The sequence below is a fragment of the Astatotilapia calliptera genome, chromosome 15, assembly GCF_900246225.1.
Source record: "Astatotilapia calliptera chromosome 15, fAstCal1.2, whole genome shotgun sequence".
Taxonomy (NCBI): domain Eukaryota; kingdom Metazoa; phylum Chordata; class Actinopteri; order Cichliformes; family Cichlidae; genus Astatotilapia; species Astatotilapia calliptera.
In genome coordinates this window covers 7,916,953-7,942,444 of record NC_039316.1, presented here as the reverse complement: position 1 = coordinate 7,942,444, position 25,492 = coordinate 7,916,953, and the positions used below count along the sequence as shown (strand labels likewise).

Below are 25,492 nucleotides of genomic sequence, written 5' to 3'. Positions count from 1 at the left end.
AACAGATTTGTGAAAGCCTTGTTTTTTTTTATGTGGCCATGTGGTATTTATATATGTTTCTGTGTGTCTGTGTTTATAGTTGAACTTAAATGAATTGAGCGAAACATGAAGAAGCTCGAAGGCTTTCAGGTTGGACTTATTTCCAGCGATATCAGCCCCCTGTAGTATGTCTCACATCGCTTGCCTCGGTTCCAGATTTCCATCTTTCTGTCATTCATCACGTTGCTCAACGTTTCCAGCTCTGTTATCTCACATACCTTCTTACCAATCTGTTTCCTGCTTGCCGTCATATTCCCGAGGAAGTGCTATATTTGCAGGGATAAATCAATGTCATGTGCTTTTTGGGAAAGGTTAGGTCACCTGATATGGGTAACGCTGCCAACAATGGTGCTGGTACGTGCGTGAACTCACCGTCTCCTTCCAACTGCAAGATGGCACTTTCAGTATTACATCAGAAAGATCTTGTGCTGATTCAGGAGTTTATGTTGAAATGGCTGACCTGTTCTTTTCTTGAGTACCAAACGAATAAGTTGCCACACATACAAAAATTTGGATTGTTACAGGAAGGGAAAAATGTGCTTCTTGTAGGATTTGATGCAGCATGATATGGGAGGAAGAGTAGTGTTATGATAGATGAGTCTGTTGTGAAAGAGAGATGAAGTGTGTAGTTGGCTTGATTTCTGTGAATGGAGTCTGCTAAAGCACCACATGTAAGCATTTCTGTGTGTTACACCTGCTGCTGCATTGTAAATGCTTCAGCTAGTGTACTCCTAAATGTTGGCATGTCGCCACAAGAGTCAAAGTATGAACAATGTGACGCTCGCTGAATAAACTGTGACAAAACAAGAATTTCCATTTGCTCCGGTGCTGTCAGAAAATGGGAAATGTCATTCTGTAGTAACACAGTATTTCCAAAGGCTGGCAAAACTCAGGACATCTGTGATAAAGTTTTAAATAACCTGAGCTGTCGTGTGAGTCTTCGCACAATTAATAGACACGTTATGATTTAGTCTACAACTGTCTGAGATTCTTGGGAAAGAAGAAGAAAGGAAGGAAGGAAATCAAATGGAGTAGTGTTAAAAATAACATTTAGTGTCTGCAGCGTGGAGGTTAATGAGTCAGATTTTGTGTCTGGAGGTGTCTGGTTCACTGGGTATTTCCCAAAGATGTGCTGTTGGATAATATTACAGCAAAACATTTAACCTACGGAATTTATTCAGGCCAAGGGTTTGGAAAAGATAAAGAAGTGTGACTGAACTTGTTTATCAATTTTAGAATGTGATGAAGACTTGGAAATGTACCAAATGATTAGAAAGACAGAAAAAATAAATAAAAATGTTTACTTGCTTTTGGCAAAAAATATTTGGTTTTGCTTTACCTTGACTTCTGACACCCACGTATTATGAACTCTGCACGAGTTTGGCAGAGCAGCAAAACCACAAACTCCACTCACTCTCCATTAATCAGGGTGGCAGCTGCTCAAAAGTGCACCCGAGCTCGTGCTTTAATGCAAAGCAGGATTGCAGCAGACAAATAATAAAGCTCTTTATAGGCAGGCGTTGAGGTACGATTGCAAAGGTTTAAACAGGAAAGTAGCTTTAGAAACTTTGTGGTTTACACATCCTGAGACAGACCTGGATTTTCTTTACCAGCACCCTTTTTGGTCATTCCTGTGCACTGTTACACACTCACTAAAGATCTTTTTCCTTTAACTAACGTGCTCTACACACTTGCCTGTATACCACGCTGTGTTATTTTCTTAGTTTCATTATCAAGGCTCATTGTTTTCGTGAGTAACGGCTCTGTCTTCGAATGTCAAATGTGCACCATGTGTGTTCATGTAGTGAGTGACATTTCTGGCTGCCTCCCTGCAGGCACAAAGGAACCCGGCTGAAAGCCTACACCTGCAAAGGGAGTGCTACCTCTGTTTTAACCACAGACGTCCAGGACCCTCGTGTTTTATAATAATCCGTCTGGTCATGGACTCAGTTCTGCTTTATTAACTCCACATGTCTCCCCTAAAAATTTGTCATCTGCGTTAAGAGCGACTCTGACGCACAGTCGGCCCCGACCTGCCATCAGATGCGAGGCATAAATCACAGCAGAGAACCAAATTAGAATCTAAAAAAAGGAACAGAGCGGGGCATTTTGGTGAGCCTCCAATAACTCAGCCGCTTTTTATAGGTCGAACAGTTGAGCTGGCATCGTGCAAAACCAAAACTGAGCCTAAGCTGATGTTGAAGATAAAAACATGACACGCAATAAGAGACAATGAGGACGGCTTGGTGTGTTAAGATAAGGTGCTTTTAAAGCAGTTTGAAGATTTACCAGAAAACAATAGCAGTGTTTGGGGGTGACAGCGCTGTTTACATCCATTTTCAAATTGTGGCACAACTTCTCAGCTGTATCTGCAATATATAAAAGGAGATGCATAACTCAACACTGCTATAAAGTGAAAGAGGGCAAAAAGCAACTCCTTGTAGTGGCAACAGTTTGTTTGTAGCCTTTTAAAACGATAACTGCACGTCCCTATAAGTAGAAATGTCCAGTTACATGTAGTTTCTGTTGCCCACAGTAGAGGGAAGCATTAGGATGAGGCTTTCAGAACTTTCTGGAACCACCTTTAGAAATATTTCAGCACAATTTTGTTCACGATTGTTCACAGGAATGAATAAAGAAAACAAAAATGGTCTTTCAGGGTAGCTATTGTGCAAATACCCTGCAGGACCGACTGTATTATTTGTGCAACAAACTTCCTTAACCACATTTTTTTTTTACCTTCGTGTTGAACTTTTCTAAGAAAAGGTATGCTGCAGCTGCAGCTGTACCTTTGAGAGCCAAAAGGGTAAAGGGTGAAAAACAAGGTGAAAGAAGTGCAGTGAAACTGTGGTGCCAACTCTCCAAAAAACACCTTCAGATGTAGTTTTGTTTATGACACAACAAGGAAACTAAAGTAGAAACTTGACAACTGAAAAGCAAGTCGTCAGATTAAATTGAAAACAACAGGAATTACCTTAAATATCCCCTGAATTATACTGCTGTACTATAGTTTTTCCCTTAAAAAACATAAATCCCCTAAAAATATGTATGTGTCCTCTGTAAGTAGTGTACTTTATTGAATAGGTAGATCATACGCAATACAGGCTTCAAGTTTCCATATGACAGAGCCTAAAGAAGCCTATTTACAAACTAAAAGTGAAGTCAGAGATTCTGCTCATTAACATGCACGTTAAAATCAGATATGAGGTTGGCACAAACTTTCCACTTTCATTCTCCACAGCAAACATGAGATCTTAGTTTTCAGTGGAAGAGTTCAAAAACATTTAATCTCCAGATGTTCAATTGAGACTTTTTTTTGTTTGGTTCTTTGTTTGTAGGCTGCAGAACTCCAATGTCAGCATTCCCTTTGTGAGGCTATGCTCAGACTAGGTTTTTCCAGGGATTTGCATAAAAATATTTTTAAATCTATGCTCAGTCAATTCTTAACACTTCTGCAAAAACACTGCAGGCTTATGTGATCTACTCAGCAGTAATATCACTTTAATAAAGATATTAGTACATGCAAGCAGTGTATATGCGCCACGTAAGAATGCCCAGGTTAAATAAGTGCTCCCACCAGATTAGAAAGATTACTTTAATTACTACGTTTAAGTTTTTTCCTTCCTCTTTCTTGTGAATACTAGTTAATGCTCATATTTTTTGTAGTCATTTTTATTTTCATTCATCAAGTGCAATCATATAATCTAAGAGATACGAAACAGGAAGGAAAGGCTGAGGTTTGTCAAATTACACAAGACTGAGAATCAGTGGCAATACGTCTTATGGACTGATAAATCCAAATTTGACGTCTTTGGATCAAATCATTGTTGACGTGTGTTGAAGAGGTCAGGAGAGAGGTGCAACAGTGAGCGTCTACAGCCATCTATAAATCACAGGGCAGGTCTGTCAGTCAAAAGTTCAGACTGTGCTGAATAAAATATGAATATTGTGTTTCACTCTTGTTAGAATTGCACAAACTCAATTTCAGTTTTTGCCTTTTAAAGTGCATTTCCATTTATATTTGTGTGTTTCAATAAAACAGTGCACATATGTGCTGTTTTCCCAGAAAAATATAAAGAAATGGGAGCTCCTTCAAGATTTTTGCACAGTAGTTTATATCTTATTTATATTCAAATGAAAAACAACAGAAGGAAAGGGGAATGTTAGAGGCCTTAATGGTCACAAATCAATACATTTTCATATGCACTAAACTGGTAAGTCATAATTAAACCATGCATGAATTGCTTTCATATCTTTGGGCCTCTAAAAATGTCTTAAATCAGGGATGTCAAACTGATTTTACATTGTGGGCCACATACTTTGATCTTAAGTGGGCCAGACTAGTGAAACTCACGTTCTGTCAGAGTAAACACAAATTGAATCTAAAGATCTTAGAACGGAAGAAGCTTCTCGGATGAGAGGTGAAACCTCTTCAAGAAACTTGAAGAAGGCCAATCAAGTTTCTTAGATTACCATGACCTGGATGACTGAGAACCTTCACAGACATGCAAATGGAATCCTTAAGATATCCTAATATGAGAAAAACAAGTGTGATTTTAACAGCAGGTTACAGTTTTCTACCTGAAAAAGAAATGCTCCTGCAGTACATCTGTCAGCACAACTATATGGACTTAAAATATAAGAAATAAATGAAAGATAGAAGGTTCTGTAATTTGACCAGACTGCCCTGTAATTATATAAAAATGTGTTGTTGTTTTTTTGTTAATTTCCAAAAAAAAGCAGATGGTGCTATAAAAATCTAACTTTACCTTTTAATTGTATTATTCTATTATTATATCTAGTAATTATATTGCTTAATTACTCAGGCCAGTCTGAATGGCCATGGGTGGGGTCGTTATTAATGGGAAAAGCTGTAAAACGTACTAAAATAAAGTTAAAAGTCCGAAGTTTGTGATCTCTTTCACGTTGTTCAAAGCCATCCAGTAGGCGGGACTGAAGTCTTTGCACAGGCAGTCTCTGCCCCCTTGGGCCTTATGTTTGACAACCCCTGTCTTAATTTAACAATGACTATGAAAATCTTTTTGTGTGTGACTTGTTAGCGCTGCACGTACTGATATAGTTGATAAAAACTGTCACATTGCAACATAACCTTTTTTATTAAAGGCTATAAATAACTTACTACTTAGACTGGTAGTCTATATTTTTGTTGTTGGCAGTGCCAAACACCCGCAGCTAAGATGAGTGCGGTGTGTTTACAGTCACAATTTTATTTATTGACTCGTTTATTGCCGTGGCAGACGTGTATTTACCCGGGAGTGCGTATCTCTTTCTCTCCGTGTGTCCCCCGGGCTGAAACTTTCCTCTCCGCAGTCTGTGTATGTTTTCTTGTTGCTATGGGCGGGGCCTCAGTCGTCCTCCTATTTTCATCCATGCTTACGTCTGACGCAGCAGTTCCGCATTCCTGAGCGAGTTCAGTACTTAAACGGGCTGATGCAACGACCTCACTTAGTCCCAAAACCCCACATCCGACTCCTGACTCCCACACGGTCCTCCTAATACTGCGGATTTTTTTGGACCTACAACAGGTAAGTGTGTTAGCGAAGCGTCGAGATATGTGCTGCCGTTGCCTCCTAGTCTTTGTTTCTGTGTTCGTATTTAGCTAAAATGCCAGGCTTCGTGTTTTTGCATTTTTCTCACACTTTTTTTACTACGTTGTAGACATTTACCACAGTGCATTTTTTCCTCGGTATGTATTACAAATTCCCGTGATCATTTATGTACGTATTCCTATATTAAAACCTACTGTCACTCAGCTGCTCGAGAAAGTCCTAGTTTCCTTACAGTTTTAAAGTTTTCCGTGCTCCTACCGCAGAAGTCAATTTGTTGCGTCCGCAACCATTAAGCCCGTTGTTGTTACAACTGTTGTAGCAACTGTCGCTTTATAGCTCGTTATTTACAGCCTCGTTAGCTAAATTATAGCCCGCTTGTGTCAGGGTGTATTTTCATCTCGGGATTCTTCCTTTCTGTGTTGCTAAACTCAAGCGTCGGTTAGCTTTCTGAAGACAGTTATGCAACGGCTTACACTCATTGAGAGTTTCAAAGTTAACCGCTAGCTACGCTAGCCTGTTACAGCGAGCTACATGGCTCTGCAAGGCTGTACCCTTTCACTTTTAGCAAACATGTGTCTGAAAAGTTTTTGTACAGTCATTCTGTGCATTGGCGTTAATATCGGACTCTTAGTCCAGTCCAGCTTCTCCATGCAAAAATTTTGCAGGGAGCTGTAAGATAAGACGTGCAGGTCAGGTCTGCAGAATTAACACCCATTATTTATTTTATTCCTGTTTGGTTTGTCAGCCCCAAAGTTATTACATTATAATAACATAAAACAGAAACAAAACGGGGGAAACGAGAGAAAAGGTGTTTTTTTTTTTGTCGGATCCTTAAAAACTGTCTTTAACATGACATTTTAACAACAAAATAAGGGGTCCATTGGAGATTGTAAAACTTTCCAAACAAAGTTGCATCAATTTAAGACAAATCTAGATGCGATTTATCAGAGATGCTCTCTTGAGAAGAAAATATCTTGGTGCTGTTAGCTCACCGTGAAATATAAGTAATGCAAATGAAGTGTGAGATTTCTTTGGGAGCATGGGAGTACAGCCAAGAATGTGTGTTCCTATTGGCTTACATTTGTAGTCTTTGCTTTGGCCCCCAAATGCTTGAGTATAGTTTTCTGGGAGCTGAGAGGAAACTCTGTTTGTGTGTAGGGGGGTGGGGGTTGTGTGTGTGTGTGTGCACGCGCGTGGTGCTTAGATGTATATTTGCATATCAGATAAACATACTCCAACCCTTGACTTTTTTTTTTTTTTTACTACAGCGACTGTTTGTTTTCCTCTTGCTGATGGTGTGAGCTACTGAAAAACACGCCCTTATCAACTTCTTCTAAAAAGATTTACTGTATATGTAACTGTATCCAGGCCAGCTTATCTGCCCTTGTTGACCTCAAGGTTAGAGGCCAATCGTGGAATTGGAAAAATGATTGGTAGGGGATGGTTGTCACTTGCAAGTTCATAGGTTCAGCTTTTTCCTATATGGAGGTGCATACCGTTCAGCGGGTGCAGCGTACAGCTATATGCCACGCAGGGGAAACTATTCGTGTGTGCTCTTTATATACTGTATGCTTCCTTTGTGTCTGTGTCTGTGTTTGTGTGGGTCTAAGTGAATGAGCATGTTGCAGAGGGTTTAAATGCCCCAGCGCCTGCCTGGGCACATCCGTAGGATGGTTTCTGCATAAATGGAACGCTGCAGTGGATTAATGGGGAAGGGCTGGCGAGCCGACAGGCAGCGCGGGGCCGACGGGGCTGTGAGGCTGGACGTGGGCGCACAGTTTATTTTAAGTAAAAATGCCTTCCAGTGTGTCTCTGGAGAGCTAGAATTGCCAAGCTGCACCTCAGTACACTCAATAGACAGCAGACGCATTGCAGGCGAGCGAGCCAACTATGCAACAGCCAGGCTCAGTGGTGCTAATACTAAAATGCTGGGGGAGCAGCCATTCACTGCTATGGGTATCACATTATCAGTATCACATTGTAGTCCCCCATAAGCCTTTCCACATGGTTTGTAAAAACCTTTTTGCCAAGGAGACTAGATGCAAACTGTGGAAGCAAACAGCCACATGTCCAAAGGTGTTACTGAGAGAAACACTGGTGTTTCTTATAAAAGGACCCTTTAGAAAAAAAAAAGATTAATGGAACCCTTTGTGTTAAATGTGGAGCTAAACATAAACCTTTTAGCTTCTAGTCTTTGAGAGGAATAAAAGCACTGAACGGCTTGTTTGATCGCTCCAGTGTCTGCACTGTACAAGTGTATGCTTGACATGAGGCGGATGAGGAAACACTAGAGGACAAAGTATGAAACCTCATTAAAGTGACAACCACAAGTTACATAAGAACTGAGATTGTTTCAACAGGCAGCATTAAATCTAATTTTCTGGACTTGGTTGGCCAATATCATGTTGTCAGAGATTGCACAGGACTTGTCTTGGATTTGTCATAGATGTGAAATCCATACGTTTAAAAAGGCTTTTGCCAGCATTTTGCATTTTGACTCCTTTAATCCGTGTCTGAGCCAAGCCTAAGCTTTGTGCCATGCACAGTCTAATCTTGACTTACAGCATGGAGGAAAAATAGTAACGTTATAATAACTCGACCAGGACCACCCAGATGCAGAATATAGATGTGCGACTGTTTGAATGGCACGAAGCAGACCAAGCAGGAACACAGCCAAAGATCACATACTAATGTTTGAATGATGGCAGCCACAGCCTGCATGCTTTGTGCATATCTGCAGGTGTTTAGTGTTTGGATTTGCCTGGAAAAAATGTCGTTCTCAGGTCAAAGTCTGCAATAAAATGCAGCAGTTAAATGGGCTTCTCTTGTGTAATTTCAACAAAAGATAAGCTCTGCATGTGCTGCACTCCATCCCACTCACTCCAAACTGTAAAGGAAAAGTATTGCTATTACTAGCTGTGGACTGAATTGCTTTGGGAGTATTAAGTCAATTCCATAAGAGGAATTTCTGGTAAAGTTAATTTTGTCTCGGCAGCTATTTAACCCACAAGAATACCCCCCCCAAAAAAAGAAAAAAAATCACTTCCACTCATCTTCCATCAGACCAGCACCTATTAATCCCATGTCTGCGTCTTGTCCTGTCCCTCCAATGAAAATATAATGAGGGCTTGGAGGAATGTTGACACTGTATATTTGGACTGTCCTGTTCTTGAGGAAAGCTGGTGCCAAATTCCCTGGTTTCCTCAGAGGATTGCGAAAGGCTGTAACTCAACACACAGCCTGACTGAGTGCAGACGGTAATGATGATCTCCTAGACCTTGGCCGGAGATTGAGAGTGTTCCTTGGCCACAGCCTCTATGCTCATTGCTCATTTTCAGGGCTCATGTTGAGTTTGGAGCTGTAGAAGCACTTTTGCAAGGTGTGCACTGGTGTGTGTGGCCCGTGCAACGACTTAATAATCCAAAATTAGACTCTAATAGTGTGCTGACAAATGGTGGCAAAATGGCATCAAGGGAAGCATGCATGTCTTTCCCGTAATGCAAGCAGTTTTGACTTCTGTTTTCAGTTGCCATAGTGGTTGCAGTATTATGTACAGGTAATGAGTAGCCTATGAAAACCCCTGTATCCTTGCTCTGACCATCTCAGGCAGTCTTTAAAAAGAATGAGGATAACGGGGCCTCCAGTCATGCTGCTGGTCTATAAGAGCCTGAATTCTTTGGTACTTCTAATTGCTTTCAGGAAATGGACACATTTGGCCTAGCAAAAGACGTGAGCACGCACACACCTTCAGCTAACTCGCATGCAGTTAGATTGGCTCTGGGCTAATGCCAGAACCTATATTTCATAGCTAATACGTGATGTTTCCGTTCACCGCCCTTGGCTTCAGCTCACGTCCCCTCAGTGAGCTAGCGGTGCCCACACTGCTGCTGGTGTTGAGTAGGTGTCTTTGTCCGAGGCTGCAGTGGACCTAAAAGCTGTGGCACTGGCTTTTCTGCTCGACTGCAAAAGCACAGTAAGGCCGTTGCATCATCAAACGCTGACCACTAATCTTTGGCTGCAGGCTGCTGCTGACAGAAGAAAAGGAGAAAAGTACCCTCTTTTTTGAAAAATGTAAAATTCACTTTGACTCATGCTTTTATGTATAATTACACCCCGCAAGACATGCATCAGCAAACTTTCCCTGTGTTGTACAGATGAAGCTTCTGTGAGGTTTCATGTCTTAAGGCTTGAATGGGTGTTGAATTTGCAAACGGGGATTTTTTTTAGACACTTGTGTGGCAGACGGAACAGATTAAACACAACAAACTTTCTACTCAACTCAACTTAAAAGTCATGTTTAACTCAGAACCGAGACACATTGAGTGCCTGTTATGTGTTAGAGTTTACAGTGGAGCTTAATTGTGTGGAATGGTGTATAACTCAACTTTCACGTCTCCTACTGATAGTCATCTTCTTTTATGCATCATTTCACCTTTGTCCTAGAGGCTGCTGGCAAAAACTGTCTCTGCACACTTTTGATTTGTGTGATCTCATGTTGTGCAGTCAAATGTGAGATTTATTTAAGCTTATATAATCAGCGCCTGTGTATGTCTATATAAGAGCTGACTTCAACTGCATGTTTCAACACGCCGTACTGAGGAATGGGGGATTTTCCTTGTAACGTATCTAACAGTGCAGAGTTAGGTTACACTAGGGTGTGTTGAGCCAGTCCAATCGACATAAAATAAGATTATACTTGAATTAACATATTTTCTTCAATGTCAGCTTCCCTTGAAAAATTGTTTGTCCAGGTTGGAGCCTAATTTGAGTCTGTAAACCAATCCTCACTGTCTGGCCAACTTTGATATTAGACTCTATTTTGGCTCTAAGAGCAGTTTGCTCAGTAATTCCTAAAAGAAGCTTCAGTTCTTGTGGCTTTCCTCTCAATCCGGAATTTAGTTTGGATCCCGTCTTTTGAATTCCATTAAAGTTATTGATCAGCAACTAGCTGTGCAGCGCTACTATTGTCTGTATTTCCTTGTTCTTACACACTCTTTCTTTAGAACGAGTTGGCTTTGGCACCCTCCACTCCACTACAACACTCCTGTGAGTTTCAGAGAGGAGGAATTTTGTCTGAGGGTTTTTTTTTCTTAAACCAGGGCTGTCTTGTTCCTTTCCTCTCCAGCAAAAACAACAGGCTGCTGCCAAGTGCAGTGTAAATGGGAGTATACATAGGGCGAGAGAGAGGGGGCAGTTGGGATTTAAGTAATAAAATGCCTCATGAGGGACTGGCTCCACACATCAACTTGTCCTTGGGTTTAATACATAATGCAGACTTCTGAAAAATCAAAAGAATTAGCAAGATTAGCTTATTTTTACTGTGCGTGCACTGCATCTTTAGTTTAAATGTGATCTGAAGTTTTAGCTTAACAAATTTATGGTTATAGGGCTGTTTTAGACCTGACCTCTGCACTACACTTGATGCAGATGGTTAAATGAATGAATTCTAGTGCAAATTAGACAGACAAAATAATTTGATTTATTTAGTTCATATCTCATATCTCAGAGGTTCATATTGATTGCTGGATTCGGTCTCCGCCATGCACGACAGTAAACTCTAGTGAGCCTGTAAAAACACTTTGGGACCAGCCCATGCATAGGGTGGAGTACGTTAGAATAGAGTTACATAACCCTGCTTTTTTCATTACCTCTTCCATGGCCTTTGTAATACAGAAAGTCTTTCAGCCCAGCGAAAAAGGGGTAGCAATGAAAGAAAAACTTTAACTACTTTAACTTTAAATACAGTCAGCCTGTCAGCTAGTTACCCACCAGCAAAGTTAGCTGTTTTTGTAGCACTTCACAATACACGTCTTTGTTGGTTTGGTGTGAGAGGTGCTTTGTTCAGTTGGTGCCTAACCTGTGGAGGTTCGGCTACGGCTGAATGCCGAAGAAGCAAATGTGAATTAAACTGTTAACGCCAAAGTTGCATTGATACCATCTGATACCATTTGCAAGTTTGGCTGTTGAGCCTATGTTTTGTCAGTGTACCCAAAGAAGTTGAAGTATCAGGTGTGCAGGAATTTAGTCAAATAGATTAGATCTACTTGTAATTCCCTCTGAAAAGGTGAAATAGTCTGCCAGTGTTTTGCTTACAATTGCCATTTTTTGGGTGCCTTTATTTTCTGCTCGAATGCGGAACAGTAAGAGTAAAGTCAGTGGGTCTCAGTTTGCCTCTCCTCAGAGATCGCAGGGATGGACAGAGTAGAGTCGGTTCATGTTACACTGTTCTCATCTGGAGCATTTGTTTTTTATTTGGCCATCAGAAGTTTTCCAACTCTCTGCCTTACAGTAATTAGAGAGACGTCTTAATTCTCCAGCCACTTCCTTTATGCCTGCGTGAATGCTGCTTTTTCTCCTCTGTCCTTCATTCCTGCCTGATTACATTAAAAAGTACTGTGGTCAAACCCTCCAAAATACCCCAAATTGTTGGAAGAGGGGTGGTAATGGAATGCATGAGTGTTACCCAGCTCTGTTTTGGCACAAATGCTTTTCATAACTTTTAAAACCTTTTCATGAGGAAACAAAACAAAAAAAAAAATGAACAGAGATCAAAACTTCTTTGTAAATTATCTGACGGTAAAAGACGATAGTTAAGATAAGATGGATCTGTGTTTTAGATCAAAAAGCTTCAAAAGCTTTTTGAAAAGTTTTATTCGTTGCTTCCTTTTGCATGTGAAGCTACAGCAATGAGTATGTCGCTGCTTACACTGTCTGTGTTTGTGTGTGTGTGTGAGTGTGTGTGTGTGTGTGTGTGTGTGTGTGTGAGTGAGTGTGTTTGGGTTTTTGTGTTTTCTTTTCTTCACCCGCTGCCTACTGAAAAGATAACACAGCTGTCAACACAATCATTTTGAAATCATTCTTAGAAACAGCAGCCAGTATTTACAAAGATATTTGATGACGAAGACAAAAAATGGTGAAAAACGAGTGTGTGTCAAAGGCAAGCTGTATAACATCATAATAAGACAAAAGATGCTGTCAGATGGCTGCAGTATAATAAGTATAAATGTTTATGTTATCATAACGGAGTCAGAAAAGGGGGGGGGAATCCAAAGAAAAATGCATGCACCCATGACATGGTTTTTGGTATGAATAAAACCGTAGCTATCAGTACAGATGCAGGGATAGATCAGATATAAGGTAGTGGGCTGGAAGACTTTAAAAAATTAAGTTAGTATTTATAATCAATATTTCTTTTCCCTTGTGAAAGTGAGCAGAAATTGATAACAAAGCATTATGATTAAATAGAAAAAATATTAGTATTGGCACCATGAAGTCTTAAAAAAATTTGTTTTAATTAATTTCATTATTTCTTCTTTTAGAAATAAAGATTTACAGACTCAAGTATTTAAAATAGGTGTGTGCACTATGCTTCTCTCTGTGGTGGAGAAAAGAAAGCTGAATTTTCACTGTCAGCGAGTTGTTTTTAGGCTTGACTCTCATCCTAATCATCCCCCTCTTCCTCTTTTCTCTTTTCCTTCCTCTCTTTACCCCCTCGCCTCTTCCCCTCCCCTCCCACAGCGGCGGTGGTGGCCGGGTTGGACATGATGCCGGGACAGATACCTGACCCTTCGCTGGCGGCGGGCTCCCTTCCCAGTCTGGGCCCACTGGCGGGCATCTCGGCCACCACGCTCACCGATCAACTCAAGCTGGCTGACTTCCGCCAGCTGGGCACCATGCTGTCTCCGCTGCACTTCCTGGGCAGGCTGGGGAAACGGCCGTTGGCCATCAAGACAGAGGTGAGGAGGAAGAGAAAAGAGGAAACAGAGTGTGTGAAACGTGAATGTCATGGGAGTATTAGCCAATCAAGTCAGGCTTTATCGTTTTATCATTAAGAGTCATTTTTGTCTGTCACCCAAGTATGGTCACAAAAACAGAAGACATGGTAGCAGCCAAAGTGTCAAACTCATGGCTTCAAATCAGTAAGCCAAGGGGTAACCTCAGGGTGGCTGTGTCCACTTTTTTGTACAACCTGTGATTGAAATGGAAAAATAAGAACAGTAAAATGTAAAAACCTCTTCTGTTTTAATATTAATGATACTTTGTATTTGCAGATGGATGAAGATGAAGAAAGGAGGAAACGAAGACGAGAGAAAAACAAAGTTGCTGCAGCACGATGCCGAAACAAAAAGAAGGAACGGACTGACTTCCTTCAAAGGGTGAGTTCATGATTCAGCACTGCACGCTGAAGAGCAGAACAAAATCATTTTTCATGATCTCAAACCACTTATTCATGTTTGTGGTTAGATTAGTTTTTGTCCTCAAATTTCAATATCAACTCATTAAGCGTAAGATTGTCCTCTGTGAGGTGTTTTTTTCCAGTAGTATGTACTAATTGAATGCCTTTGTCCAGGAATCGGAACGTCTGGAAATGGTGAACTCGGAGCTGAAAGCCCAGATCGAGGAGCTCCGTCTGGAGAGGCAGCAGCTAATGGTGATGCTCAATCTCCACCGGCCGACATGCATCGTGAGGACCGACAGCGTCAAAACACCTGAGAGTGAGGCCAACCCACTGCTGGAGCAGCTGTCCTCTGAAACCAAGTGAAAAAAGAGAAACCAGGGAAGTTCCTGAAGCCCAAACTAGCACCACCGTGGCTGCCGTTTATATGTTAACATAACTGGCAATACATTTCTAAAGAAGCACTTGAGCTCCAAGCTGGAGACTTTTGGAGACTTTGTCCAAAGATCTGAGGTTGTGGGGCTTCCTCAGTACTGCTACACGAGCTGGCTCTGTCCATTGGAAGACTGGAAATACCCAGGTTCATCTCCACATTAAGTGTTGTTGTTGATACCCGCTGTGCCTCGTTGTTACTTCAACCATCTCTACAAAAAAGGGACCAATGGAAACAGTAGAGTATGACTGGAAACAGCGCTGAGGAAACACACTAATATCACTATGGTGCTCTGTTACAAAAGCCCTGCGTAGATTGTGTGGCATTGTTTCAGTGCCGTGTTCTGCAGTTTTCCTAATGTATGCTAGCTGAAATATACAGGTGTAGAGTTATTAGGATAAAATACTCATTACAGATACACCAAATGGAGTAGAGGTTTTTTGTTTTTTTTCAATGTTTATTTCTATACCCTGCCTGGACGATGGCAGTTACCGGTTGATCCGATTTGTGGTGACGCTGGCGTCATGAAAAGCACATATACACAAAATGTTTACACCCTTATTTTTTGGACTTGTTGTCTGTCCATTATTGTACTTGTTTTATACTGCTTTCTATACATAAACATATATGAAATGCTTGTGAATCACTTGATGTGATTTGTCTTTCAGTCTTTGCAGTCTGTCATGTTGCGCTGTCAAACAGCTGTGAAAAGGAGTAGAGGCTCCTCAGCTGAGCAGTATTTCAGTGTCTGTTCTGCATCTCTCTTTATGTATAAACTGATATCCTGAATAGATTAAATTTTATTTTCTAACTACAAGAAAGACCTTTTATGTTTTCCTTCCATTACGTTACACCTGTAAAAATGCAATATTGCAATATACTGAAGTCGAATTTGCACCAGCCGGTCATGACACTAGAATTACAGAATACCAAATGTTGTGCAATCACGTTTTCTTCAGCGCTATTCTTCAGTATATTGCCAAAGTCAGGGCTTTACTTTTGTTTGCACAACTCTGAAAAGGTCACTCATGCTTTTATTTCTTCGAGCCTTGATTAACATAGATCCCTTTGTTCACTGCTCACCGCGAGAAATGACAGACGGCACAGAACTAACCCGACAGCAGACGCCCCAGTACCTGCTGACGATCACTGGCTGCCTCTTCATTGTAGAATTTATCCTAGTACTTTATTACTGTTTACAAGTCTGGTGTTTATTGGAACATGTATTTTATTAGTATATTTATTAGAACGGACTCTTTTTTTTTTTTTTTTTGTGAATATGATACCTCACAAACACTTGGAAGACATTTCTTTAAATTTAGCACAAATATTCAATTGAGCTCAAGGATGAGCTAATTAGATTTTCATGGTCAGAGAGGAAAGGACACTGTGACATATTGCCTTGAGAAAATGTTGACTTCAACTAAAGAACGAACTGACTAGCAAAGAAGTGAAATCATGAATGGGCTTCTCTAACTTCTCTAGCTCTTGCTGGGACACATAATCTCTCACTTAGATTTCTGAGATGCCAAAAAGCAGATTTAGTTACAGCTTTAATGTGGTCAATGAAACTAATCCTTATCCACGGTTACACAGAGATTTATCGCATGAGTTCTTTAGCGCACAAGAGTCCACAGTCAAATATCAGTCACTCTAACCTCATGACGATAACATTTTACACAGGATAAAAAGGATACACAGGATACCCACATGCGTGTCTACTATAAACAAAATCAAATCAAAGCTCTGTGAGAACATTAGAGTCAAATACGTGGTGATCCTTCCTACAGCCTTTGCACTTAAGTGTTAACAATTAGTAATAAGAAGCAAAAACACGTCGACGTCGCAATGTGCCGCATGTTTTAAAAAAGGGTGCGGGAGATTATTGCAATAAAAGAACAACTCATATTTGTGGTTATATTTTACCCCATTTGGTAGAATTGGTAGTCTGACTGTATAAAGGAGTGCTTTATACAGTCATTGGTCTCTCCCACGTTACAACCACATCCGGTCTCATCTCGATAGGGATTACGGTGAACAGCGCCATCTAGTGCTTATCTATATAAACGAATCAAAGTCTTCACTATTACCATACTTTAAACCATTATTAATTGATATAGGGTACTTTTCTTTCTTTCTTTCTTTTTTTAAAGATGGAAATGGCCGTTTCCAGTGTGCTTCATTTGTTTTTATCGATAATTTTCCGGCCGCCCTCGGATCTTTCATAACTTTCCTTCTCCTGATCAGCCGTTGGATCATCTTCTTAACACTAGAAAACGACAAATTTTTTCCCAGGTAGGCGGATTATTCCTCTGCTATGAACAATAATAAAGGTCTGACAAATAGGATTTTATATAAAAAAGTAAGTATTTGTTTTAATTCCGAATAAAACAGTGTTTCCCCTCTTCTGCTGATCTAACTGTTAACTGCTTGATAAAATGCAGTAGTAGCTAGGTAGCTAGTTAGCTGGCAGCTCTTCTTCTACCTCACTGTTAAATAAATGCGCTGTAAAGTAAGTCATGTTAAGTTCAGTAGATCTTTAAACTTCATGTAAAACTATCCGTGTGTTGTTTCTGCAGGTTTCTCTATCAGGTTCACATTGCTCATGGAAGTAGTGCATAGCCAGGGGCGTTTCCAGGATTTTTAAATGTTGGGGAAGACAGGAAGTCTGAATATTTAAGCTGATGGAAATACCAGGAGTGGGTTTTTCATGCAAAGATATTTCAAGATTAAGTTCAGTTTTCACTGATGATTGTTGTCTAAAGATTGCCCACAGCCCAGTGTGCTCTCTGCTACTGTGGATAGTGGTGGTAGACTCGGTAGCTTTAATTGTGCCCCATTTTTATATATTTTTGAAGGGGTGCCACACATAACCTTTCTGACAGTTGTCAATATCTGTACATGTTTAGACTTTCATCTCACTTTGTCGGTCGAGTCTGGGTACTTTGCATAGTTGATCACATTTTCTTCTTTTATTGTAGGGCAGTTAAATAGAACTCATCTGAATATTGTAAATCATGCACATCCCTAATAAATTCAGTGTAAAGACTTTCATGTGCAGCTCTTTGCACTCATATAGATGCTAAAGCCTAGAAAGTGGCAGTGCACAGGAGTTTACAAAAATTACACAATGTTGCTTAAACAGTCTAATAGCCTGCAGCAGTGAATCCTACCTGTCTGCTCCTCTTATGTTGTCTTCCAAACATACACTTGAGGTTGTCAGGATCTTGTGCCGTGATGAATAACATCCATGAAGACAGTGTGGATTTTCAGTCCAATTCACAAGAGGAAAAGCAGCAGCTCTCTGTTCAGTCAGTCCTGTCCAGAGGATCCCAGGAGGAAATCAAGTTCACTAAGGGCCAAGCAGGGCACAGTGATGATGAATGCAGTACTGACCTGGAAGACGATAGTATGTTCATGGAGCAAAACAATTCCGTAATAGTAGATGTGTTTTTTATTTACCCGTCACGTCTTCTTATTTTCATTTCAGTTTTCACCTCCAGCAGGAGATTGAATTTGTCTCCATCAGACGTGTATCTAAAGGCCTGCAAGCAGACAGGAGCCGTTCCTGTTTCCTACATCCTCTGCCACTTGGATGATGCTATTCTAGACCTGAATTACTATGGGCTGGGACCTCTGGGGGCCAAAGCTCTGGCTATCCTTCTGAAAGTAATCCTTTTTTCTAGCTATTCATGCAATCCCCAAATTAAGATGGTGTAGGTCATGCTGGATCAAGTTCTGGTCATGTAATGAGTCTGTAACATATTTCAAATGAGTTTGTACTTTTTAAACAATATTGTATCATTTTTTATTAATTTATTTTTTAATGTTTTAGAGTCACGGTGTAGTCACCCACCTCGAGTTGAAAGGGAACTCACTTCAGGCTGAAGGGACACAGTATCTGATGGCGATGCTTTTTGAAAACATCAGCATTCAGAGTCTAGTAACGACTTTAAAAATATCACATTCAAAACTACAGTTTTGTGTAGATGTAATCCTCTTGCTGTATGTGCAAGAGAAATGGCCTTAATGTTATTTAAAAAACAAAAATCTCAATCTTGTCTTTTCTTCAGAATCTTTCTGACAACAAGCTGGGCCTTAAAGGAGCAGAGGTTATCTCCAAAATGCTGTCAGACAATCGTAAGCTCAAATCCATCAACCTCTCAGGTGCTCAGCCAAGTCTTAAGCTATGCTGACATGAACTTCTGTCTATCACTGTAATACAGCAGCGAAATGAAGAAGGTAATTCTCTCATTTCCCTTTGTTCTCTTAGAAAATGACTTTAGTGACGCTGCAGCTAAATGCTTGGCAGAAGCATTAAAGGTGAGTGCAGACTGCCGAATGCCGCATAATGAATTACACATGTCTATATGTGTCACGTCTATATATGCTTTAAGCTGCAATTCAGAATTTTGTTTCCTATCTAACAGAATGATTTTGTGGTCAAAGATCTTGACCTCAGTTACAACTGCATCTGCGATGCAGGAGGAGAAGACTTGGGTGTCATGTTAGGTACAGATCATCTCTATTTCTGTTCACATTAGATCCTTCAAATTAATGCAAAGCTTTACTTTTTTTTTTTGTAAATTAGAAATTCTAATGATGAAGCAGCTTTTGACAATTTTGGAATAGCATCTGGGCTTTAAGCGTTAGGGTAGAAACAAGCTATCCTCACTTTGGAACATCCAGCTGTAAATTTCTCTCTCTCTGCATTGGCTCCCTGTTAAGTCTAGAATTTAAAATTGTTTTCCTTACAAACAGCATTTTGAATAATCAGGCCGTATTAGGACAATATGGACCGTGTAGTACAGCGGTCCCCAACCCCCGGGCCTCGGACCGGTACCGGTCCGTGAGTCGTTTGGTACCGGGCCGCGACGGTTGAGGCTCAGGTGTGAAATGTATAGTTTTCAGGGTTTTTATCAGTTTTCAGCGTTATTTTGTTGTCGTTTTTATCGTTTACTTGGTTTTCCTTGGGCTTTTCAGGTGTGTTATGAATAAATGTTCTTTTTTTCGGTACCAGTACTAGTTTTATTTTGTTGTATTTATCCGCGACAACCTTAAAGGCCGGTCCATGAAAATATTGTTGGGCATAAACCGGTCCGTGGCGCAAAAAAGGTTGGGGACCGCTGGTGTAGTACCATATTGTCCTAATAGAGAACTTCACTCTTCACTCTCTGGTGTTTCTCTACTTTTAAGATTTGACTTTTTGATGAAGTTTATAGTTAGGGCTGAATCAGGTGACTCAGAAGGATCCCTTAGTTACTTGTTATAGGCACAAACTGCTGTGTGACTTCCTGTGATCCACTGAGCATTTCCTCTCCGCTCACCTTGTCAGCACTCAGCATGTCATTAGATTCGGCCTTCTCTCTCTGCGAGTTGTGCTCTCTCTCCCATCACCCACAATCAGTTGCCACTGATGGCTACCCCCTCCCTGTTTCCGTGAAGATAGGAAGTACCTTGAGGCAATTTTGCACCGTATAAATAAACCTTCATGTGGGAGGACACCTCTGTAGTGATAACAAAGAATATTATAGATCATGCAATGAGAGTCAGGGAAAGAAAGTTGCTAAAAAGCTGAGGATTATAGCTTCTTATTAGTAGATATACTGTGAAGGCTGTTTGAGCATTATTGTTCTTGTTGTTGAGTTTCCTTCCATTATGAAATATAGTCAGTGTGCCCTTATGATATTATACTATATCATTGTAGTAGTTTAAGTATTTTAGAGAAAAAGACAAATTCTGCTGCACGGCATTGATTCTCAAAGTGGGTGTTGTAGCCTCCTGGTGGGCTGTGGAAGTATTGCAGGTGGTTCATTTTGTGATTTTAACTACCGGTAAAAAGTCACATTATATATTTACATACATTACATACATTTCCATACATACAGCTACTATTTAAATAAGAAATAGAACTGAAACAAAAAAAAGGGGATTTTAAAATAACACATTTTTTAATTTTCTGACTGTTTTTGGTCTTGAACTCGAACTTGAATTTATATCTCGTCAGCAGTAGGGAAGAAATAAAACTGAAGCAATGGCTGTCTGGTAGTAGAAGTAAAGCCAGCAGAGCAAATTAGCAGGCAATCAAAATGCATCAACAAAACATAAAGAACTAAATACTATATACTTCATCTTATTCCGTGTGATGATCAGATGTACTTTGGTTGGGCAGCATTTGATTTTCAGCAGTTTGAAGTCCTGGATTGGCTGCTGTACAGACTTTCTAAACTAAAGTAATTATGAAAACAAACAAGCAGGCCTATAAAAGAGAAATGTGACCCACTGATATATTACTTAATAGTAAAGTATTAAGTATTCCTAAAGTATTTCTTGAACTTGAGAAAATTTTACATGTAGCTTGTAGATTAGTCTCAAATGTATTGTGACTTTGTAAAAATGTGTATTTCACTTCCTTGTAGCAGAGAACATCGGTATTGAAGTCCTAAATCTGAGCTGGAATCACTTTCTTATACGTGGCAATGCGGCTCTGATTGCTGGTCTAAAGGTGACTAAAATGACACACTCGAGCAAAGAGTTCAGTTTTGTTAACTCTCGTTGCTGACCTTCTCTCCCCCCTTTTCTTTCCTCAGGTAAACGCAACACTGAAGCAGCTCCAGCTGTCGAACAGTGGATTTGGCTGTCCAGAGGTACAGCTGATGGCTGAAGTGCTGCAACAAAATGACACACTTGTGCTGCTGGACCTCAGCATTAACTGTGTGGACGATGAAGCTGTAAGGCTGCTCTGCCAGGGCCTGGCCACCAACGAAACCCTCGAGGTTCTCAAAGTGAGTAAAAGACTCCTGCAGCAATACTTCATTGTAACGATTTTAACGTCATTGCACCCTATGAATTTGAGATCATGTTTGGTCTTTGCGTGTGCGTTTCAGCTCTCTCGCAACCCCATAACAAAAATCGGAGCCGCCACGCTGCTCAGAACGGTTAAAAAAAACATGAAATCAGCACTGGAGGAGATCGATATTTCTGTAAGTGCCGCGAAAGAATATAAGCTGAGGTGTAAATAAAAGTAGTATCTGTTTTAATTTACAGTCTGTTTTTGGTTAATGACGCATTTGTTGTAATTTTGCCTCTGTACACCACCGCAGTGGAGTACATTTTTGTACACAAGCCCCCAAAAGTAATTAGATACACAATCACAATATTATATGATCATAATATGTCTGTGACTGTGTGAGTGCAGAGTGTGCTTGTCTGTGAGACCTTTGTGGAGCTGCTGGAAGAAACCCGCGTGACCCGCCCTGCTCTGCGGTTCCAGTATTATATTCTGCCCTCCGTCACCAAGAACTTATTGGCACTTGGGATCTTTAAGGTACATTGTCAAGAAGGCTGAGAAAACTGGTGATGGGAAAAGATGGGAAAATCAATAAAATCATTTCTGCTTTTTCAGTTCATACTTCAGAAGTCTTAGCAGCCTCTTTAACATGCTTTCAACTGTAAAACAAGATCTCTCTCTATATGTTTTTTTCCGTAGAAGTTCTTTGAAGAGCAAAATAAGAGCATCATGGATTTCTTCCAGGCTCTGGACAAAGAGGGAACCATGAAAGTCTCCACCTCTGCCTTCAGGAAGGCTGTAAAGGTCAGGCTAACGGTTTGTCATGCTGCAGTGATAATGTAATAATGCACCTCATGAGCAACGATAGCAAATCTATGACAGAATGTTAACTTAGTAAGTTGTAGCTCCCACTCTTGCGTGAATGAGCGATTGGGAAATTGAACTTGTCACACATGCAGGAAGCTAACATACCTCTGGATCAACAGCAGCTTGGCTGGTTGGTCAGGAAGTTTGACAAGAACTGCACGGCAACCATAGTGTACAGGTTAGTCTGCAAACACACAAACAGCAGCACATGATGACCCCTGATGATGTCTTTAACAAATGCAGTTCATTTATTCTAGTTTGCCTGGGTTTTTGAAAACCTGGACAGCACTGAGGTTAAATAAAAAAAGTTTATTTTCTTGTTCTTTTCATTTAGAAATCCAAGTTTGACAGAATCATCTTAACTTGGGCTTTTTTACCTCGCAGTATTTTCAATAATATTTTTATTGTCTTCATTTGAACACAGAGTTCAGTGAGGTTGTTTTTTATGTGTGGATGATAGACTGTATATAAATGATGGACGTAGGCACTGTGCTGTCATTGGTTAGTGATGTCCCATTGTGAAATCTCAAACTAAGCTGCTTTGCATCCTGTTTCATCCATACATCCATTTTAAAAACAGTCTGGGGTGTGAAGTAAGCCTTTAAATGTAATCAGGGGTGTTTCAAGTTAAACACTTACTAACTGAGAAATATCTTCAGAACGTCGTCTGTCAGCCATGAATATAATGTCAGGTTCTCTTTAAACTGTGTCTCTATTTTTGCAGTCAGCTGACTGAGCTGTCATAGACGTGGAGACACAGTATCACTAACAGGAAGATTTGGGAGGGCTGTTGACATCTTTAAATAAATGTTGTTGGAGTTTATACTTGATTTTCTCCTTAATATGCAGTAGTTCCTTCATTGATTTCTAGTATAACTTTCAACTAAAAGCACAGTTTCGCAATTTTTTCACAGTTTTAGCTAAATCCAAATCGGTCCACTTCAGTGTGTACACTTGAACCTGTGACATCAACCAGCTGCACTAACCTCAGTGCTGTGAGCTGTGGCTCGGCCGGCGGGGTCCTCTGCCTCATTCTCTCCATCCAAAATAATCTTCTGGTATGACAACAGAACAAGAGGAGGAAGAAGAAAAGAGCTGGGGTCCATATCAAAGGACAGAGGCGACACAAAGAATAGGGCCAGATGCGAGCCAGTTGTTTCACCACATTCGTTAGCTTTGAATGAAATGGCCCGCAAAGGAAACGGTACACTTATGAATATGCATGCAGAGCATTACTTATGCAGGCCCTGCCGAATGGGATTACTATTATTATTAAGAGTGTGCAGAATTGAATTGTCTCAAGGTGCGATATCGAGCAGCGCTATCGGTTTCTGCCAGGTGGCTCCAGATGCAGCTACAGAGGAGACAATGACACAACGCACGGTCTCATCTGCGTCGGCTTTTTGTGTCACAATTAAACGGCTTTTTGTGATACAACTATGGGTGATCAGAAGATGCGTCACCCTTTAAACTGACAGTTTAATTATCATTATTCTTTTGAATATTTTATCAGAGATTTAGCTTTGTTTTGAAACCTTTAAGTGAAAGGAGCCCCAGTTATTCGTTTTTTAACAGGCATGTGTTACAAAGAAACTTGGAGTAACAGTTCCATAGATTTGTCTACGAGATGAGCTACAGGTGTCAGCAAACCACCGTCTGTTTTGGTTGGTGCTTCTTTCACTCTTTCTGGATCTTCCTAAACATGAATGTTGACCTCTATGTCAACACCTGGGCTTTATTGTCAATGCTGCTGAAACAGGTTTTGTAGAATCCAGATCCAGACTGAATCCAATTTTGAGCCCATCTGTATGCTTCAGTATGCAAACTACAGGGACTAAAGTACTGGGCCACACCTCTTCGTCTTTGAATTTAAGGGGGGTTTCAGTCCTTTTCCACATGAAATCAAGCACCCAGCCTTGCAGTCTACGTTTGCAAACCTGTGTGAAAGAACGGGTCGTTCTAAAGAGCTCACTGAATCCAAGTGTGGTGTTGTAACGGGATGCCCTTGTCAGTTTGTGAAATTTCTTCCTTCCTAGATATTTCACCATCAACTATAAGCGGTATTATTGCAAAGTGAAAGCATTTAGGAACAAGTGCAACAAAGGCATGAAGTGTATTAGAAGGTAGGAGACAGTAGCAAAGGCAGGAATGTGGACCTGAGAGTATGGGATCAGCTGTGGAGGTCCCTGGAGGGAGCAGCAGAAAGGAAAGAGTAGATTTTTCATGCATTAGTGTGAGGTTGCTTAAAAAAAACCTAGAAAAAAGTCACAAAAATCATAAACTGTATTAACAAACAGTTTACCTGCATCTGGTGTTTTGCAGCTGGATTGTTCCAAGCAACATGAAGAACTTGCCACAGGTCTTTTGTGGGCTTCAGGCTTTCACTCCTTTTTACAGGACACTGTCTTCTTGTTCTAACTGATTCTGGCTCAGTTTGGCTTTTCTGTCATGCTCATTGATGCTAAATGAATTTGGGACCAATCAGAGGTTTCGCCAATAAGACTGGAGGATGAACTGAAAAAAAAAAAAACTAAACTGAACTAAACATCTTAAGTGCTTCAATCTTTTATGCAGTACTGCTCCCAAAAAACCTGTACATAGAGTGTACTCAGCTTTTTAAATCAGCTGTCCAGTAATGGACACATTTCTCTTAATGTACTTTTTCAGCTGGACTAAAATATAATTCTTTATATAACAGTATTGCCACAATGAGCTTGTTTTGAAAGCGAGAAAAAAAATAACAGAATAATTTAGGTAAATTATCTCTCTGATGTGGCTTAATCAAAACAAACAGCTAGCTGCCAATTTCTAATGGGCCATCTTTCATCTGAATGGACACAAAGACTTGAAACCCACGTCTTATTGAGCAGTCCCATTGGAAATTCACAGATTTGGCCAAATTTTGAAGACGAAACATAAAACCTGCCAACAGGCCCTTCAGATATCTATGCACCCACTGGCATACGCTGCCAATTATCATGATCTCAAAAGCGCTAATGGAATCTTGAGCGGTAATAAAAGTAAATAATTAAATTAAAGGAGCTCTTGTATCATTGTTTGCTGTATTCAGGCCCATTAGAACCTCCAGTATTCTCATGGTAATGTAATGTTTTGGTTTTTTGTGCCCGCGTAATGAATTCTGTGTTTTTCCTCCAAACAGTGTTGTTCAGACATTTGTGTAGGTGCTGGCAGAGAAACAAAGACGTACATTAGGACCCATTGTGCCCTGTGATTATTAAAGTAAACAGAAATACTGAAGAGGTATCATACACAGCTGCAAACACTTGAGCCTGTTTTTGTGAAGTGGGAGAAAGGGCCAAGCAACCCTCAAGACTTTGTCAGAGATGATCCCATTATTTGGAGCTTCTCAAGAGCTGAGCGGCAGGCTGGCTAATGAGGCTTTGAAGATCCACCGCTGGCACACAACTCACATGCGGCAGAGAATTCGGGGAGCGAAACAGAATCTGGCACGAGATAAAATGTTTTAGCCAAGATCGGCCGCAAAGACGTCCATTACCTCGGCGCTCTGCTTTTATTTTGCCGGCATTGCTTTTCCAAGACCTTTTAAAAAGAGACAAAGACTTTCCAGGAGATGAATGTGAATGTGTAATGTCCAG

General features: G+C 40.5%; 2 protein-coding genes across 13 annotated transcripts; both read left to right on the top strand.

The window, feature by feature from the left end:
• Positions 1-5,464: 5,464 nt before the first annotated feature.
• Positions 5,465-14,864, top strand: jdp2b (Jun dimerization protein 2b). The gene is made up of 4 exons (XM_026194163.1): positions 5,465-5,585; positions 13,128-13,345; positions 13,661-13,765; positions 13,960-14,864. Exons 2-4 carry the CDS (start codon positions 13,151-13,153, stop codon positions 14,149-14,151), a joined length of 492 nt encoding a protein of 163 aa, XP_026049948.1. The 5' UTR covers positions 5,465-5,585; positions 13,128-13,150; the 3' UTR covers positions 14,152-14,864.
• A 769-nt stretch (positions 14,865-15,633) lies between these two features.
• Positions 15,634-25,464, top strand: LOC113037263 (leucine-rich repeat-containing protein 74A-like). Of its 12 annotated transcripts, XM_026194153.1 has the most exons (15): positions 15,642-16,513; positions 16,798-16,917; positions 17,442-17,627; positions 17,709-17,887; positions 18,054-18,161; positions 18,292-18,385; positions 18,492-18,541; positions 18,649-18,730; positions 20,638-20,723; positions 20,809-21,003; positions 21,106-21,201; positions 21,417-21,545; positions 21,708-21,812; positions 21,968-22,053; positions 22,600-22,717. In XM_026194153.1, the coding sequence occupies exons 3-15, from the start codon at positions 17,456-17,458 to the stop codon at positions 22,619-22,621; spliced, it is 1,404 nt and encodes a 467-aa protein (XP_026049938.1). In that variant the 5' UTR covers positions 15,642-16,513; positions 16,798-16,917; positions 17,442-17,455; the 3' UTR covers positions 22,622-22,717. The 12 variants fall into 12 exon arrangements, with proteins under 12 accessions (XP_026049946.1, XP_026049940.1, XP_026049941.1 ...); XM_026194155.1 differs by lacking the exons at positions 16,798-16,917; positions 22,600-22,717 and adding an exon at positions 25,036-25,464 and having other exon boundaries at positions 15,636-16,513; positions 17,434-17,627; XM_026194156.1 differs by lacking the exon at positions 16,798-16,917 and having other exon boundaries at positions 15,639-16,513; positions 17,434-17,627; positions 20,641-20,723.
• Positions 25,465-25,492: the final 28 nt, after the last annotated feature.